General features: G+C 52.5%; 1 protein-coding gene across 2 annotated transcripts in view; it reads left to right on the forward strand.

Annotated features, from left to right (window-relative positions):
• The window catches only part of Grm3 (glutamate metabotropic receptor 3), a 193579-nt gene extending 176717 nt beyond the window's left edge, over positions 1-16862 (forward strand). For both annotated transcript variants that reach the window (XM_004839779.3, XM_087206767.1), the window contains exons 5-6: positions 3855-4029; positions 16350-16862. In XM_004839779.3, coding sequence (XP_004839836.1) covers positions 3855-4029; positions 16350-16423 — 249 coding nt within the window. In that variant the 3' untranslated portion in view covers positions 16424-16862. The remainder of the gene's footprint in view (positions 1-3854; positions 4030-16349) is intronic.
• The last annotated feature ends 1554 nt before the right edge of the window (positions 16863-18416 follow it).

An 18416-nucleotide genomic window follows, 5' to 3' on the forward strand; every position in this document is an offset into this window, starting at 1 on the left:
TGCACTTATCCTCATTAAAACCCTAGAAAGCAAGTTTTTATCCACCCAGGGGATGAATAGCAGATTTAGGGAATAACTAATTTCCCAAGCGGCACTGCTAGGAAACCATAGAAGTTTATCTTTTATTCAAATCCATCCCTTTGATACTACTAGGAATTACCTATCTTAGCATGAAGGATGCATTTGAAAGGGTTGAACTAGGACTAATTGAAGCCAGGACAAGCATTCAAGACAGAGCAAGGACCTGGGTAAGAACCCAAAATTCAAAGGATCTTTGCGAAATTATGCAGGACTTCTCCTGTTGCACCAGAACCAAAGCTTCTTGGAGAGTTTCCCTCTGACAGCACCGCACCGCGGTCAGCACCGAGGTCAGCACCGAGGTCAGCACCGCGGTGGGCGTCCTAAACCCAGCCAGGTGAGTCCGAGCCCACATCCTAAGGAGCCCACATCCTAACGTCGCTTCCCAGGTCACTGCCAGTGTCCGTCTCCCGGAAGGACCAGAGCTCCCCTGTTGGAGTCAGGCTCCCTGTGGAAACTCGGGCCCGCTGCCATCTTGGGTGATGGAAGTCGGCAGAACAGACGGCAGCAGAGAAGCCGGGGGGCGGGGGGGCCTTCTTCCTGCCCACGCGGTCTGGACTCCTGCACCCCGCAGACCCCGAGAGCAGGACTTTCTGTACTGCTCGGGAGGCTCAGGTGGACCTGAGTCCTGTTGAGGCGGGACCCCCACACTGCACCTCCAGAGGAGGCCGTGGGGTGGCCTGGAGCTGTTCCTGCAGCCCGGGTCGAACCCTCCCCGGACCGGACTCTCCTCGTGGACAGCAGCAAGCTTCAGCAAGCTGCCAACCCAAAGATTTTCCTCACCCATTATGGCCCCGGGGCCCAGGGCCTCCCTTTATAAGGCTGTGTCTGAGCTGGCATCCCACAGATCTGTCGACCGTCGTGTCTGAGACTTCCCTTGGGAGGTGACAAATTAGCCTGCCCAGTTTTCCTGACGCTGACAGGCAGGACTTTGTGACTCACAGCAATCGGAGGAGCCGAGCCCAAGCTCCTCTGCCCACAGGAGGGCGTGCTGGCCTTCGCGGGGGAGAGGCATTGTCTCCTCTGAAGCCTTCTGCTGTCCTTGTCCTGGAAAAGGAAGCACAGAACAGCGGAGCCTCTGCCGAGACCCACGGGGAATCAGCCCCAGCAGACCCCGCCGCCTGGTGGACGTGTGGGGAAGGGCAACGGCACAGCCATGAGCATGCCCGGGATCTGGACGTCATCGGATGTCACTTACTCAAATAGGGGGACATTTGTGGAAAGAGGTCGAGCTTTGCTCTGTATCAACACCTTTCATGGGCCCAGAAGAAGAGGTGGAGGGGCCGTTGAATGGCGAATCTGGAAGCACAGAGGCTGGGAATGGCCATGGGGAGGCTGCTCTCCCGGCAGTGCTCAGTGTTCGGCTGGAATCAGGGTGGCAGGTGTTGAGGTAATGGGGCGAACGGAGGTGTGGGGCGGAGGGGATAACCGCACGCCGGTGCCAGGCGGGGAAGTACGTGTGCAGGCAGCCACGAGGACGAAGGACGGCAGGTGTTGCTGGGGCCGGAGGGAGGTGCACACAGGGCTGGGGATGGCCGGTGCACAGAGGCCACAGTGTTCAGCCAGTGGCTCCCTGCAGGAACAGGACTGCAGCAGGGGACTGCTTCCAGGTCTGCACAGGGGCCAAGCTCCTGACAGGAGCACCGGTAACTGTGGAGCCCAGGCTGGATCAAAATGCAGCATCACTTCAGCTTCCCACCACCTGTCGGTGTCCCCCTCGGCCCTGCTGGAGGAGTGACCGGAATGGAGCAGGGCAGGGCGGCCGGATGCTCTCCGACCCATTGTGTGAGCGGATGAGTGCAGAGGCTCGAGTGTGACCTTCAAGGGTCCCCTCTGCTCTCAGCCTCCTGCAGCTCCCACGGTGATGGGCTGGTTTTCTCCAGGCTGAGTTGTCACGTGTGGCTCCTTTCTCAGCCCCGAGGCATCTGCAGCCCTCCTGCAGCCCCTCCGCGAGAGCCCCCCGCTCCCCACTGTGGCCCACACCTGCCCATGGACCAGCCCTGGCAGCTGAGCTTGGCCTTCACTGTCACAAGTTCTCGGGGGACTCCACGCAGTGGTGTGGTGCCAGCAAAGCACCAGCTTTTCCTCAGCAGCTAGGTTTCTGGGCAGAGCCAGGCCTGCCCCAGGCGTCCTGTCCTGGAGCTTCCCCGACTCTCTGGGAATGGCCACACGGAGGCTGCTCTCCCGGCCCTCAGTGCGAGAGGCATTGACGACGTCCAGAATTGCTTTAGACAAGGGCTCCTTGAAAATTCGCACAGCTGGATTTGTCTTGCCCTGCTGAGTGGTGCCACTCATCTTGGCTCCACAGTGGAAACTGAGGCAGGAAGAGCAGAGTCCTGCCATCCTGTCACATGCCTGTGTAAAATACAGATTCCACCAGACTGGCCAAAGCAGTCATATCCCAGAGCCAGGTAGTGAGTGGTCCGTTTACTCAGTCATTGGCCAAAGAAGAAGGGGCCCCTCATTGTTGGGGACCCAAAGCTCGAGGGCGGTGGAACACATAAGGAAAACAGAACTTTAGAACAACAGCGAGAGGTTCTGCTTTCAGCATTTCAAATAAAATGAGGGGCCAGGGATTTAGCTCAGTGGTTCTACCACCTGCCTAGCAAGTGCAAGGTCCCGAGTTTGATCCCATCCCCGGTACCAAAAAATATATAAAATAAAATAAAATAAAACTAGGATCTGAATAATTACCCTGAAAGTATAGAGCAGATTGATTGATTGATTGATTGATTGGTAAGGGGATCAAACTTGGGTCCTTCCGCTTGCAAGGCAGACGGCGGAACCACTGAGCTAAATCCCCGGCCCCTGAGTGGATTTATTTTTATCAAAAATAGTGTGAAGCCTCTGGAAGTGATGTGGCTTCATCAATTAATGTTTGTTCAGACTTTGGCTTTCTTTGATTAGAAAGGATGGCCAGGGACCCGCAGTAGCACTATGCTATTGGACTCGCATTTACTCTAGAAAGCCCGGCGTCCCCATGGGAAACGTTAACAGAACTGATGGGATGGTTCATGATCCATTTTGCAGTACTGAAGGTGACAGAGCATGGGGTCTACTGTGGAATTTTCCAGTAAATCGCTGGCAGCTGAAGCCAGGCAGAGGGTAGAGTCAGAGAAGATGGGAGTGAGAGCCGAAAAAGCAAGAGGTACAGACCTCAGCTCGAAGGGTACTTCCTGTCGAGGGCAGAGAAGAGGGAGAAGACCATCGAGAATGCAGCACAGGAGCCAGAGAACCCACAGTGACAGTCAGACTGATACCGCAGGGTTTCAGAGAGCTGGCGAAGTGTGCCATAGAGCAGTGCCACACCAAAGCAGTTCCTGGTGCCGGCAGTACTGACAGGGAAGCCGGTAGCCAACAGGTGGGGCGCCCGGCAGGAAGGAGATGGAAAGTGATGAAAGCCCAGGTTTGTTCATGCACGGTGAGCTGAAAGCAAGCTAAACTCATTAACTGAAACCATCAGCAACTGGCCACTTGGCTGCGGAATATTTATGTTTTGCCATTTACCACTCTGACTCTGATGTGGTTCTGCATGAATGTCTTTATACAAATGCAAGAAAACCCACGTGACTGCTGGGCAAGCTGTCAGGGACAACCCACCCAAGCGAGCGCCCTCAGAAATCTGAAACAGCCATCCCAACATCATTCCGCTGTTGCCTTGGTCCACTGAGCTCAGAACCAGAACTGACCAGGTTTCTCTCTTCGCTCTCCTGCCAGCACTCCCGTTAGCTGACTGACTTTTCGTGGGACATTTACTGGGCCATCTTCTCTTGTAGGTGCAGACAACAACCATGTGCATCTCCGTGAGCCTGAGCGGCTTCGTGGTCCTGGGCTGTTTGTTTGCTCCCAAGGTGCACATCGTGCTGTTCCAGCCCCAGAAGAACGTGGTCACGCACAGACTGCACCTCAACAGGTTCAGCGTCAGTGGGACGGGGACCACTTACTCTCAGGGTGAGTTCGGCTCAGTGCCCGGTGCCTCCTCAGCAGGAGCAGGCGACGACCTCCCCGTTCAGAGCTCCCAGTGAGTGACCAGGAGCTGGGAGCCCCCAGGGTGCTGTGGGAGGTGCTGGGGCTGCAGAGTAAGGTTCTGCTGAGGCTGGGTCCCGTGCAGCAGGGAAGGAATCAGTACAGCTCTCTGTTGGAGTTTGGACCCGGGTGGACTCAGCACAACTGGGCTCCGACCCGTCCTGCAGGCAGGCAGGGCTCGCTCACAGTGGGTCACCAGTCTCCCCGAAGGACAGAGGCTGGGCGAGCCTGGTGTTCTGTGGAGGGCGCCCGGGAACATGGACAGGAAGGCAGCTGGGGAAGACGGGATGCGCGGTACTCTGACCCCAGGGGTGAGGCGCGTGCGTCTTCACTGGGACAGCCCAGGGACTGCGCGTCTCTCTGCAAGGCCACCTGCACCCTTGTTTTGTTGCTTGGTTTCTTAAGAGCATCTGACCACAGGGAGCCCGTGGACGATGCTGGGGGCTGCCCAGGAGGCAGTGTGAGCAGAGGAGCCCCAGACACCTCCTGGCCCATGGCGCTCTCCTGCTGGCCACCAAGCCACAAACAGTGTCCTCCGTCCATCAGTGGCTTCATTCTTCAGAGCTGTCTGGAGCACACGCACAGCTGACAGGGCAGCTTCTGGGCCCTTCTGGCTGAGTCATGGTACACAGTGGAGGAATTCACTGTCAGGGTGAGGGGACAGCGCGACTGGAGTGAGACAAGCCAGTCCTTCACAGCGTGGCCTCGAGTCCGTGAGAAGGGACCCTCACCAGCCAGCATCACAGGGAGCCATGGCACCAGCGTCCCGTCTTGCCCAGAGACTGCAGCCCTTGGAGGGGATGCAGCAGCGAAGGGGAAGGCCCTGCGCTCGGGCAGCACGCACTGCCCTCCACTAAGCCCGGCTCCCAGGCACTCACACCCCGGGCACAGCACAGGCTGGGAAGCAGAGAGGCACACTTGACTCTGCCACTAAGCTGATCTCTTTGCAGCAGCCCAATAGTCCAGACAGGAAGAACTGGCAATGAGCAATAAAACCAAAATGGCAGCTCACAAGGCCTGTCATGGGCTTTCTATGTGGTGGGAATTGTGCTGAATACTCGTGTGTGCGTGTGCGTGTACACATGTGCCTGTGCATGCATGTGCGCACACTGTATCTCATCAATGTTCACAACTCAGAGGAAACTCAGCCAGGCTCACAACATGTTAAAGTAGCTGAAGCAGAATTCGGAGTCCGCAGCCCTTGCTCAGAGCCTGCGGCCCTTGCACTACGTCGTGCGCCTCTCCCAGGAAGGCAGCTGGTGGACTCCACAGGGGCAAGGAAGGTGACATCGCAGGCAGAGTGCTGCCAGGCACGGCCTGGGCTCCGGGGGCACAAAGCTGCTAGCAATGATTAGAGTACCTCATGTCCTGCAGTCTCCGTGTGCACTGCTCAAAATCTCACATGCCCAGCCCCCAGGACTTCAGAAATGGCAGCATTTGCTAGTACATACACAAGCAGTTAATAAACCCTTGAAGGAATAACAAGGACACTACCTGGTCAAGTCTCCCTTCAGAAATTCAGGAATACCCATTTGCACTAAAACAATGTACTGCAACCAGAGGGGACCTGCTCAGCCAGTGACACTTCAGGTAGATGCCTACCCAGCCCAGCACTTTGGGACTACTTTCTTACTCAATGAAATTTTAAACAGTTTTTTCTTAAAACAGTCTAAATTCAGACTTCATTGTTTCAGCAATATTACCCTAATTAAACCAAATCAATAACATAGTCGAAGTGAGGAATTTATATCATAGCCCTGTGCATGTAAAAGGGTGTAAGTAACATGCTCCATTTTCATCTTTTATTCAAAGTAGCTTCATATTTGTAGACTTACTCATCCTCATGAGTACCAGATATCACAAGCTCTACTTTATAGGTAAGAAAATTGAGAACTGAAGTAGTTCTCAAGGATGTACAGTGATTCAAGAGACAGGGGTTGGCCTTAGATTTCCTGACCTGCAATTCAAATCTTTCCCTTTTTAATAAACTGGAACCACCATCATGAACTTCATTCATGTGGTCAACTCTGCAGTTGCTCCCATCTACCAGCGGTTTCTAAGCCCTGGGCACACAGTGAAGACCAGGACAGAGCCCTGCGCCCTGGAGCCTCCCATCTGGGCAGCGTTTTGCATGCTGGGGTGTAGGCCACTCATGCATCATGACTTTAGTGTTTGTCTAGTGTTTCTGATTCCTTCCTAAACACGGTGAAGGATGCTGTAGGAGAAGTCAAGAACTGTCCTTAAACTCCTCTGCACTCACCAAGCAGAGCACATTTTCCACTAGAGTTGCACACAGATACCTTCATATCTGTAGGTTTCAAATCCACAAATTCAGAAAAGTACAGATCAAAAATATTTGGAGCCGGGGATTTAGCTCAGTGGTTTTGTCGCCTGCTGCGCAAGCGCAAGGACCCAAGTTCAATCCCCCGTACCAAAAAAAAAAAAAAAATTTGGAAAACACTCATCTGACTGAAATTGCATTTTCCTTTTTACTTGTTACTCCCTACACAAGGTAGTGTTACAGCTGTCTACATAGCATTTGCATTGTGCTAGGTATTGCAAGTCCCCTAGAGATTATTTAAAGCATCCAGGGGACGTGTGGAGTTTGTACAATCACTTCACCACTTAGTAGAGGGGTTTCTGTGGGTGGAGTCCTGTGACCAACCTTCCACAGGGAACGGGGACAAAAGTAACTTCCACTCTTCCAGGAAGCCTCATGCCAACCCTTCAGTCCACTCAGTGATCACTAAGTGATGTCACTGCTGGTGTGGGGCTCATTGTCTGCAGAGGTAAAAGCAAGAAACCTGAGCATAGATGAGAGTCAGCCAGCACAGCAACAGAGTCGCCCTCTCTTCCCTCCACATTTCCCGTTTGTTCCCACACAATGCGCTTCTCCGTAACTTCAGTGGCTTAAAACAACTCTTTCTTGATCTTTCTTGGTTTCATGGATCAAGAATCTACAGCAGGGCTGGGCCATTCACCTGTCTCCCGAGGCCTTTCCTGGCTTCCTGCTGTGCTTTCCTGCTGAGGCTAAGCTGGCCCAAGGTTCCACAGTGACTTCCCTCTCGCTCTTGGTCTTTGGAGGAAGCCTCTCCATGGGGCTTCCAGAAGGCAGGCTCCACAGAAAGGGGAAACTGGGCTGGCCAAGAACCCACCATGCGACTGGGACACGTTTATTCATCAGTGTCAGGAGCGAACCTTCCCAGATTCACGGGGAGGCTCCGGCTGCTTCTCAGAACAGGGCCATTTTCATTGTACCACCCCTTCCGATTCTGAATCCATCCGGGATTCTGTTGGGTCCCTGCTGCCCCGAGAAGTCACCCACACTGGAATGGGCAGCTGGATTAATTCCCACCTACTCTGTGGCCAGAGAATAGCAGATGAGCCACCACAGTGCGGACCTAAGCAAGCTTCTCAACAGCAGCTGAGGGGGTGAAGAGCAGAAAAGGTATTGGGACTGGGTTCTTAAACTGAGAGCTTTCTCCAGAGAGAGGGAAAAACATGACCAAAACTCAAAAGCAGGCATGCAAGAAGGAACATGGTTAAGGTATCTTGGAAAACTCACTAATTCAGAAATGTTTTGGGCCAGGGATTTAGCTCAGTGGTTCTGGCGCCTGCCTCACAAGCTCAAGGTCCTGAGTTATTAGATCCCTGGTACCCAAAAAAAAAACAAAAAAAGAAATGTTTTACCCTTTGCTCTGTGCAAAAGAGAGCAGTTCAAGCTGCATGTGATTAATTAGTACAGCAGAAGGCAGAAGAAAAATAAAACTTGAACCCTTCTCTGTTAATTGTATGCATAGGCCAGTGGCTCCCAAATACCTGAGTACAAAAAACCCTCGGAAATGGAGATTTCCAGCCCCGCCCACAGTTGCCCTGAGTTCTGGGCCCAGAGGCAAAGATCAGAAACCTGGTTTGCGACAGACGGGCCGCTGGCGCAGTGGGGGTGGACCAGAAAAACTCGCGCGACCACGCCGCCGACGCCCCGTCTGTTTGTCACTGGCCCGGCGCGGGGCACGGAGGCCAGGCCGCAGGAGGCACGGGGGGCGGTCTCCGGGCCTCTGGCGCAGGCTGTGGCCGCGGACCCTCACTCTCTGTGGAGGCGGCGAGGGCGTCTCAGGGACAGAAGCGCAGCTCCAGCTCCGAGGAGCTGCTTAGGAGAAGCCCACTCCTCCTCCCCGGCCGGGCCGGGCAACTCGCAGACCTCGCCGCCTCCGCTCCTCCCACAGGGCTTCTCCAAAGCACGCAGAGGCGGAAACCCTCTGTATTTGGAGAAAAAGACGTCGTTCTTTACTCCGCAGAGCTGTTCCTGGAAAGGGGAAGTCAAGAGCCACGAAGGGTCGGTCAGGGGGCTGCTCAGTATGGAAGGAGGCGTGTGTGGGAACAGGGTGCCCGGGGGACTCTGTACCGGGCGGAAGGAGGCGCGAACGTGGGCATCCACAGGGCGAGGGCTGACTTGCTCCCAGGGCCTGGTCCTGCATCTCCACTCTCCTTCCCGGGGTGACCCCTTGGAAGTATGCCCATCGTGAGCAGCACCGTCACAGAGGCTCCTGCCAGCAGGTGGTGCCCGCACTGGGTCCCTGAGGAGCAGTGGGCAGGCGCAGATGGGTTTCCCGGCCCGGACCTCTCGCAGGATCGCGCCTTCATGCCAGCCGATGAGCCGCTCGACTCACGGAATTGTTCTCCATGACAAAGTGTCTTCTACTTCACAGTGAAAGCAGCAGTACAAGCAGATCACAGGCACAGATTCCTAGCATCTGGCGTCATTTTCCATAGCCACAGCAAGAGAGCAGGGACCTGCCTCGCTGAGGCTCTGAGAGCTCAGGTGAGCAGCCCAGCCGCTGCTCAGTGGGAATGTGGCTCATGAAGAAGCTCCTCGTGATGTCCGTTTCTTCTCCATGTTGCAGATCCAGAAAAATAGCATGGTATGCTTCAACCCACATCCAAGGAGACCCAGGGAGACACTGTGTGCTGGCTTGGCCCTGCAGGTTAGCAAGTAACACAGCCTGAATTAACAGTCTTCCTCGCTGTAAGCAAGAGCGGATTCTAAACTCAAAGCAGAGCACAGCGCGGCCTGGAGGAACACACCCAGGGCCCCCAGTGCAGACAGAGGCCAGGCCAGTTTTCCCTTTACAAGGTCCAAAGCATTCCCAGGAGGCCCCGTGGGACAGGCTGTCCTGGGTGTCAGAGTGCTGCTCTTAGTCGCTCTCCTACCTCCTTCTTAACATCCCTGTTGGCAGCTGCTCTTTCTCAACCCTTAAGTTACTCTCTTTACTGCTTTTCTAGGTTTTCCCCAAGCAAATCAGTGCACTTCTACACAGGCAGTGACCCCTGAGGGTGGGAACGGGCAAGCTTAGTCAGGATGAGAAAAGCAGGGTCCTGTCTGCTGGATCCCTCATGGAGTTTGGAGATTGAAGTCGCAAATAAAACTCTCAAAATCTGTTCTGTGAGTGCTCTGGCCTCCCCAGATTTTCTGCCTCTGCGCAGTTTTAGGATTCAACCTGCAGGCTATTGTGCAAGTGTCTTAACACCTGCAATTTAATGCTCTTAGCTCAAAGCTCTCCCTGCGATGCTCTGTCTGACCGAATCTGGCCCTGTCAGTGTGGGCTGAGACTCACTCCCCACAGAAAGCCCTGCACCGGGGAGTCTGGCGGCATCAGCTGTGTTCACAGGCAGCCTCTGTGGTCCCCACAGTCGTGCTGCCATGCAGAAGGCAACCACAACGCTTTTCAGAAGGTGACCTGACGAAGACACATACGGAACATTATTGCTAGGTATTTAAGTTAGACATGATTTCCCCCATTACATATCACTTCCTTGAATTAAAGGACCTTGGCTCTCTCCCTCTTTCCTGCGCCTCTGAACACAGTGCAGCTCAGGAGCTCCACCGCCAGAGCTCAGAGCAGACGCCTGCACCCAAACACGTGTCTGTGCGGCACCACATTTACCCTGCCTGCGGGAACTTGGTACGTGCTCAGAACTCTGTCATGTGTTAACTTTAAACGGGTGTGTATATAATCTCGTGCTCAGCACCTTAGAACAAAACAAGCAAAAGACTTAACATTGATTTATTGCACTCAATTCTCTTCCCTACTTCCATTTCACTTGGTGTGAGTGAAATTCTCTGGAGAACATCCCTAACAGGAAAGATTTGTGTCTACAGCATGAGAGCTCCCTACACATGAAGAAATGGGGAGGAAGGAAGCCCTCACCCGGTCTGACTTCAGAGGCTTTGGGACAGGGTCCCTGACCAAGTAAATGAAGACGGGGCAAATCAGGTCACTCACCCACTGCTTTCTGAGCCAACTCGCAGCTCTAGGCTCTGGGGTTGTGTAATGAACCAATCAGACAAACTCTGCTCTCGTGTGGCTGCCGTTCCAGTTGGACCGAGGAGGGGCAGCGACCGGCAAAGCAACTACCGGGTCAGTGTTGGTGAGTGACGTGCAGCAAGTCATGTGCAGAAGGGGCCATCAGACTCAGAGACCATCGCCAGTTTGTGGAGGGCTGCCAGAGGCCTCTCAGGTTCACGAAGGGAGTCGTGTGGCTGTCTGGAGGCAGAGGGGAGCGCACTGCAAAGGCCCACGATGAGGAAGCCAAGGGGCCAGTGCGGCCAGAGCAGAGCGACAGGGGCAGTGAGACAGGGCGCCCCCCAGGTGAGGACTTGCACTTTCCCTCACATGAGCACCCCGGGGTGCTGGTAGCTCGGACCAGGGTGGCAGCAGCATGCGAGTGCCGGTAATGCAGACGGGCTGGAGGCAAGGCTAGAGGGGACCAAGGCCTGCAGCATTCCAGCAGTTCAGCTCTCGGCTTCAGACCTGTCCTGGTGAGCAAGCTACAAGCTCCTGACCCATATCTGGATAGAAAAGAGGACATCAGGCAACTAGGGGTGAGAAGGATGGAGAATCGGTGAGATAGTGCGTGAGCTCGTCAGGACCTCTGATTTACCAGTATTTATTGGAAGCTGCTTTTGTAGCTGTTGAGGGCGAGCAGAGAGTAAAGAACGTGATCAAAGGCAGCATGAGTGGGACAGTGGGGGAGGTTGTCAGCGGACGGGGCGGGGGCCAGCACCGCTCCTGGGTTCTCCCTTCTCTGTCAACGAATCTGTCAGACCGTCGGTGGATGTGAAAGTTACCACTCATTTAGGGCCAAGTAAGAAAAGGAAGATGTACAAAAGAAGTGCTCAGGGAGAAGGGTGCTTTGAGGGAAAAAGAGAAGCCACATTCTGCACAAAGAACAGAGCACCGCAAGGTCAGGGTGGCAGTGGCCCCAGAGCCAACCGCTGCTTCCTTTTGTGTCGTCACGGACAGCTGCGCCGGTGGCTCCACTTACCCTTGTGCTGGAGGATTTGGCCATTCTCGGCTGCAGCTCCAGTCAGTCCAGTGTCGGGCTCGGTGCTGCCATTCTGGGAGGGCAGTCAGCAAGTCCCCTCTACAGTGGGCCTTGCCCCACTGCTCAGCCATGTTGCCCCTCACCTCCTCCTGCAAAGTTGGAGACCAGTGCAATTTCTGCTGATGCACTAACTGACACTGCGGTCGTGAAACACTCCATGTCTTCCTCCGTGGCCCTTGCCTCATGGGGAAGCATCACTGAATAAAGAAGTGATTTCCTACATCTGCTTGCATACAGCTCCACTCCACATTTGGAAATGAAGTCTTGGGCCTGTAATTTCTTATTCCCCCGCATAAGTAACAAAATCCCCTATTAATCTACTGCTCAAGGTCTATAGTTCAAGACTGTTGCTTGGATCACACAAAAGGCATCTGTACCTCTTCATAAAGGATGCTCTGCCAGCAAGATGACCAAGTCGGGGCCGCAGTGTTGCCATCAGCAGAAGACACGTGTGAGTCAGCAGACGGACTTGTAGGATGGGACAGCCACGTCCACGTGGTGTGCAAGCAGCAGATCCAGAGCCCAAGCAGGAGGGCAAGGCCGAAAGGCCAGTGGACAGGAACTTCATGGCCACCACTCCAGTACCTCGACCCCAGACCTCCTGAAGGTCAGCAGGAGTGGGGAAATGGAACGGATGAGCGTACACTGGAACTCTCTTCCGTTAGGTGCTTGTTTTAGTCCTCTCGAGTGTGGTTGCGATAGAAATATCATAAGACACTGGTCCCTAAGAACCGGGCAGTCACTAAACTGACCGACACAGGTGGCACCCAAAGTACTCTGCGAAATAAAGTTCACACTGGCCAAGGGCCCAGCAGCCCGGGAAAGTGGTCATTTTCTACACAGCCTGGCCGCCTGGTAGTACCAGTAAAAGAGGCAGATTTCACACAGCCAGACAAAGCTGCCACTTGACTGCACTGAAGGAAAATGTGCCCATGTATGGGTGCGAACCCCCCTTTGTGAGCAGCAGTGAAATGAGGTGTCTTTTGCAGCTGCCTTTTTTCACTTTGAACGGCAAAGGCCAAAGCAAGCCTGCACACCTCCAAGTCGTCTGCTTAACCACACTGAAGAAGATGGGCTGTGCTTGCACCATTAAAGATCTCGTGAGAATTTCATCAGAATAATAGCAAAAACTCATCACACACACACACACACACACACACACACAGAGAGAGAGAGAGAGAGAGAGAGAGAGAGAGAGAAATGACAGTCCCCTATTCTGTGTACTTTACTACCTTGGGGAATAACAGATGGGCTAATATGGGAGGCACATATAAAATATTTATGAAAGGCAAAGCGATTGGGATAGCAAGCCCATAAAACAGTAATTTCCTCTACTATATTCAGCAGCATGTGCATAAATGAGAATATTTTTGTATAATAAAATGCACCAGCAAAAGCTACAGATGAAAGGATAAAACAGAAGCAGAAACACACAAATCAGAGTTCCTTTCAACACGCTAAAAAACCTGCAAGGTCTCGTGTGTGCTTTCTGCTGTCATTACTCCTTCCAAGAAAACCTTGAATTTGCATCAGTTCCTCACCCAGAGTTCAGACCTGGCATTGGGCTTCCCTTTAGTGTCGCTGTGGAGCAGGTGAGGTCCTAGAGCTCCTCTAACCACCTCCAGAGTGATGTCTGTGGGGTACGTATTAGAAAGACAGTCAAAGCCATGAAGCTGGCCTTGGCAGCCTGTCGTTCCCACCTTGTCAAAATACACCCAGTTTTTAAATTAGGAGGCACACGCTTCAGAGACTGGGGCTCCCTGCAGGTCTCTGCTGCAGCCTCAGGGAGTGCACGGTGAAGGGGCTGGGCAGGTCCAGCCATACACAGCTCGTGACAGCATTGTTCTTCAGTCTCTGGAAATGGAAGCCCTGCCCTGAAGTACTAATGAAACCTGCTCCTGGCGGAGACACAGGAATTGGTGGACTCCAAGGCAGTAGCCTGCCCTGTGCTCTCAACCTGGCCCGGTCTCTCTGTGAGGAGCAGACAGTCAACACCTCCTGTGGCTCGCAAACTGGAAGCTCACTGTCCCCAAGCAAGCTTCGCCCAGGCCTTCCATATGCTGGCAGGTTCCTTCTTACACCATGCAAAGTGTCCCTGGTTCCTCAAAATGCAAATATTTAGATGATCATTTGGGAAATCTTTCAACAGGGTCTGGTCCACGCCAGCACTAGAGATGTGTAAGGAAATAGACAGCAAAGCCCCTACTCGCTTGCTGGTCAGGAGTATACAGGTGAACAAAAACAAGCAAAACATCAGGTGGCAGCACTTGGGCCATGCTGGGCTTCAGACCAGAGAGAGTAAATGAGAGGCTGGTTTGGGCCCCAACCCAATGACACCTTTCTGGGGAAGAGGAATTTCAGAAGTGCATGCAGGAGGGGCCAAGTGTGCCAGAAGGAGAGGACATTTCTGCAGAGGTAACCACTGGAAAGATGCGGCGAGAGACTGCATGCTGTGTTGAAGAACAGCAGCAGAGGGGCGAGAAAGCTCACAGGCCGAGGTGAATGCAGAGAGCTCGGCCTCAGCCACAGGCACTGGAACTCAAGGTCAGATGGGAGCAGTGCACAGGAGGAAGCCGCTGGGGGTCGCAGCTGGTGACCGTGTTCAAAATGCAGCCACCCCTCGGTGTCCATGGGTGTCTCAGGGCTGCCCCTGCCCCAGAATCTACATCCCTGGGGCAGGAGTGCCTGATATACTGTAGCACAGTAGTGTAATTTTGCACATGCTTTAGGCACATCCTCCAGTGCACTTTAAATCATCTCTCCATGAGTTAACAATGCGTAACACAATGCAAACACTGAGTGAATAGTTGTTACACTGCATTGCTTAGGGAGCAAAAAGGAAAAACCTCTACACGTTCTGTACAAATGTGTTTTTCTGAATGCTTTCAGCTCGTGGCTGGTTGAAGCCATGAATGACTGTGGTCTCACAGCCATGCAGAAAATAAACATCCAGGAGGCCAGAGTAGAAAGGAAGTGCTGGTAGAACAGTCCTTGCAGTACTCAGAACAAAGATACCACCGGCTCGGCCCAGGGTCGCAATGCACAGATAAAAGTACCTAGATGTAAAGACAGAGTTGACTGGACCTCATGATAGATTCGACATCGGGGAAGGACAAAAAGATGAAGCATAAGCTGTAGTCTTTGGGTTTAGGCGAGGCGGTGAAAGCATTCACCAAGGAAAGAAAGGCCGACTGGGTGCAGTTGCAGAATCAAGAGGTCCCCTCTGTACAGAGACTGAGTGTCTGCTGAACTCCTGCGTGCAGGCCGGCAGGTGTGCACATAGGGACTGCAGACAGGGCACCTCCAATGGCCCAGCCTTCTGTCCTCAGCTGCCAGGAACCTGAGTTTTGAACTTCACTTTGCCTTGTTCTTTCTCTTACCTTACCTGGCTTTGGTGATGATACTGGAATTCAAGCAAGCATAGACTTTGCAAAGAATGAAATAAAATCCTGACCTGTGGGGTTACTTTTATAGCCACTTTCCATCGAGTACTTGTCTGGCATAAACTGTGTTTAAAATGTCTTCATTGTAGAAGTTTCAGAACACATAGTTTATGTTTCCCCTCCCCTCAAAGAGAGTGTAGCTGTTAACAGACTCGGAGTAAAGAAAACTGAACCTGGTCCTGCAGTGATAAAAAGGGAGACTCCTAGAGAGTCAGTGTATGCTCATCCAGGCTCAGCAGGCAGCCACCTGGACTGGACGGCAGAGATTTTCTCACACACTCATCCAAAGAGGATGTGAAATTGAAGGGCTTTAGTTTCCCTAGTGGTGACCTACGGAAAGACTTCGGCTCCCTTGAAGGTGGTATGTGCTCCCCACTGAATCCCACAGCATCAGATTTCACAGTTAGTTACTACTTTGTGTTTAAAACATTCCTATGCAATTTTGAGGGGCAAGACTACATCCACTACCAGACATGCACACTTTGGCATGGAATTAGTTTTGAGTACTCAAAGGACTACACCAGGTCTGATTGGCGTGAACTGGTTGTGGTCTGGTGGCTCTGAGGACCAGCTTCTGCTGGACAGAGCACGTCCTGATGGACAGGCCAGGGACAGCTGTGCCGAGATGGAAAGCCATCCCTCTCCAGGCTATTCTCCTGATTGCTCCCTCCATCCCACGGTGAGTGAGGGACCAAGCTTTTGTCTTCATTCAGTGAAAAGAAAAAATATTAAAGGCGAAGTCAATAAAACTTATGTGCAGCTGGATTCCTCATAAAAATGTAACTTTACCAACAGGTCGATAGCTAAAACTTGTATCTGGTAAAACTGAGTCTCATAAAATAGTGAACACACACGGCCACATTATAACACCCATGACACCCCTCTCATTGTCATCGCAAACAAGGACTTCCGCCCTGGGTGCGTCCTCCCTTCTGAGGGCTTGGGTGAAGCCAAGCCCTGAGCATGTAGCCTTCACACCTGTGCTCCCATCCACCCGCCCTCCAGTGTTGTGCGTGGCACTGATGTTGTCTCCAGCCAGTCCCAAGGAGCAGACTTGGCGGGACTCCACTCACAGGCACTGAAACTAGTAAATCATTGAACAAATCATTTAAAAAATTGTCGTGGACCTTCAGTTTCGCACATTGCATGTTGACCAGTTTATGGGTCATCAAAGCTAGTTCAACCCCCGAGATTCCTCCAACAGTGATCGTGCTGTAAGTTCCCTCTGCCTGACGACAGGGAGACTCGGACGTGCCTTCTAACATGCAACCTGCTGCTGAGCAGAAAATACTTAGAAAGCTGGCACCGAACAGTCATTTTTCAAAGCCGAGTGAAAGTGGGTTTCACCTTACTTGTCCCCTGTGCCGGGCCCTGCCTGTGCAGCCGCCTAACCAAGCCCCGCCCTCTGTCTTGCAGCTTCCGCGAGCACGTACGTTCCCACGGTGTGCAACGGGCGCGAGGTGCTGGACTCCACCACCTCCTCGCTGTGAGCGCAACTCCGGCCCCGCCCTCGTGTCCGGGCTGTTAGTCACGTGCTCACGAGCCGCTCCGGACGACGGAGGCAGGAAGAAAGGACCCTAGGACCAGTTTTCAGAAGCAGTACATAAATTATTCTTGAGGACTGTACAGTATGTAGTGATGTGCTAGGGTTTTCTAGGCTGATTGTAGCGCCCCTGTTACTAACTGTTCCCCAGAACACGGAAATAACCATTGTTTACAGAGCTGAACGCTGCTGACAGGGTCTGGCAATATTAGGTAACTTTTTTCCTATCGAGTTTTTGTAGTCCTTGTTGTAACTGATTTAGGATGTTTCTATGTTGTATATTAAAGTTACATTATGTGTAACAGGTTGTTTTTCTGAGCACAAAATAAAAAGCATCTGTATTAATGTAAAGACATTGGGAATAAAACCTTTGAGGTTTTCCAGCATGGTGGAAAATGGTTTGTCTTTTTTGAGTCTCTCGAGGTAACTTGGACACATGGACTTCAAATCATCTCCACTTTTGATTTGGGGAGGAACTGCCCAACTGTGCCCCTCTTCCCATCCACACGGCTTGGAAGTCAAGCCGTTCCCTTGCCGGGGAGCTGCAGGTGGATCTGGACCTCATCACAAGTCAGTGACCGGAACGTAACTGGTGACGCCAGCACAGGTGTCACGTGACAACACACAGCGTGGAGTTTGAGGCCACATCTGTTTGATCCCCCAGAGCTGCTGAAGTGGCGCTAAGGTAAAGAGAGTGAAGCCCACACTGTGGTCTGCTAGGAAAGGTTTGGAGACGCTCCTTGTCACCCCACGGGGACCGCTCCCGTCCGAGCTGAGGGACAACACCCAGGCACACAAACTTGCCGCTAAACTGAAACATTTTGCTCATCTAAATAAAAGAATCAACAGGGACAGGATGGGCAAGCTAAAACTTGATTTTTACCAAGACTGCCCTAATTCTGTCAACCTTTTAGTAGCAAATCATTTATTGATTAGGAAAATTGACTTAGAACACATCTGTCTCCCAGATCCTGCACCAGTACCATGGACAGAGTGTGTTAGTTTCCTGTTGCTGATGGAAGAAATTGCCATAGACTGTGTGGTTTAAAACAACAAAAACGTACTCTCTCTCAGCTATGGAGGCCAGAAACCTGAACAGAGGCATGTGCAGGGCCATGCTCCCTCATAAGCCCCGAGGAGTGCACTCCGCCCCTTCCCAGGGCCTGGGGCTGGAGGCGTCCTTGGCTGAGGCCACACCACTGCAGTCTGTCCCATCTTAGCCACGTTCCCCGTGTCTCTCGGAAGGACACTCATCAGTGGGATTCAGTGCCCACCGAGATAATCCCGGGTGCGCTCACCTGGACATCCTTAATCTATGCAAAGTCCTTTCTCCTGAATAAAGCAATATTCTCAGATCCCAGGGATGGGATGTAGACATATTGCTCTGAAGTCACTATTTAGTCCACAAAGAACAGAAAGGTGGACTGGATATAATCCTTGTATTTAAGAAGGAAAAGGTCAGAAAACATTTTAATGAGGGGACTGTGACCAAGGTAGAGGGAAAAACAAAATCAGGGATCTGAGGGATGCACAGACTAAACAGAGCTTGAAACAAGCAAGAAATACTGACAACATTTTTAAAACATCCAAAAAACAATGAACAGGTCCACAAAAGCCCACAGGACTGGGCTTGAAGGAAATGAAGGTGTCAGCTGTTAGAAATTCTGCTCATCTCTGTGGATGCAGTTGAATCAGCAACCTCAACAGCCAACAGAAAGCTCCACAGGTGCTCAAAGCTCAGTGTTCACCAGTTCCTGAATTCTCCCTTGCGAACAGAACCTGGAATTTGGGAGCGAGTGGGGTGGACTGGGTAAGAGATTCAAAATCACTAAAGGACAAAAATTATTTCTGCTGTGCGGAACCTGGCAGGCAAGCCAGGTAAGTGCTCAGAATGAGCTGACGGCTCGCACAGCCAACGTGGTCACAGAACAAGATGATGG

This window comes from Heterocephalus glaber, unplaced genomic scaffold (assembly GCF_053883595.1).
Source record: "Heterocephalus glaber isolate CG9 unplaced genomic scaffold, H.glaber_assembly_v1.0 deba00000678, whole genome shotgun sequence".
NCBI lineage: Eukaryota > Metazoa > Chordata > Mammalia > Rodentia > Bathyergidae > Heterocephalus > Heterocephalus glaber.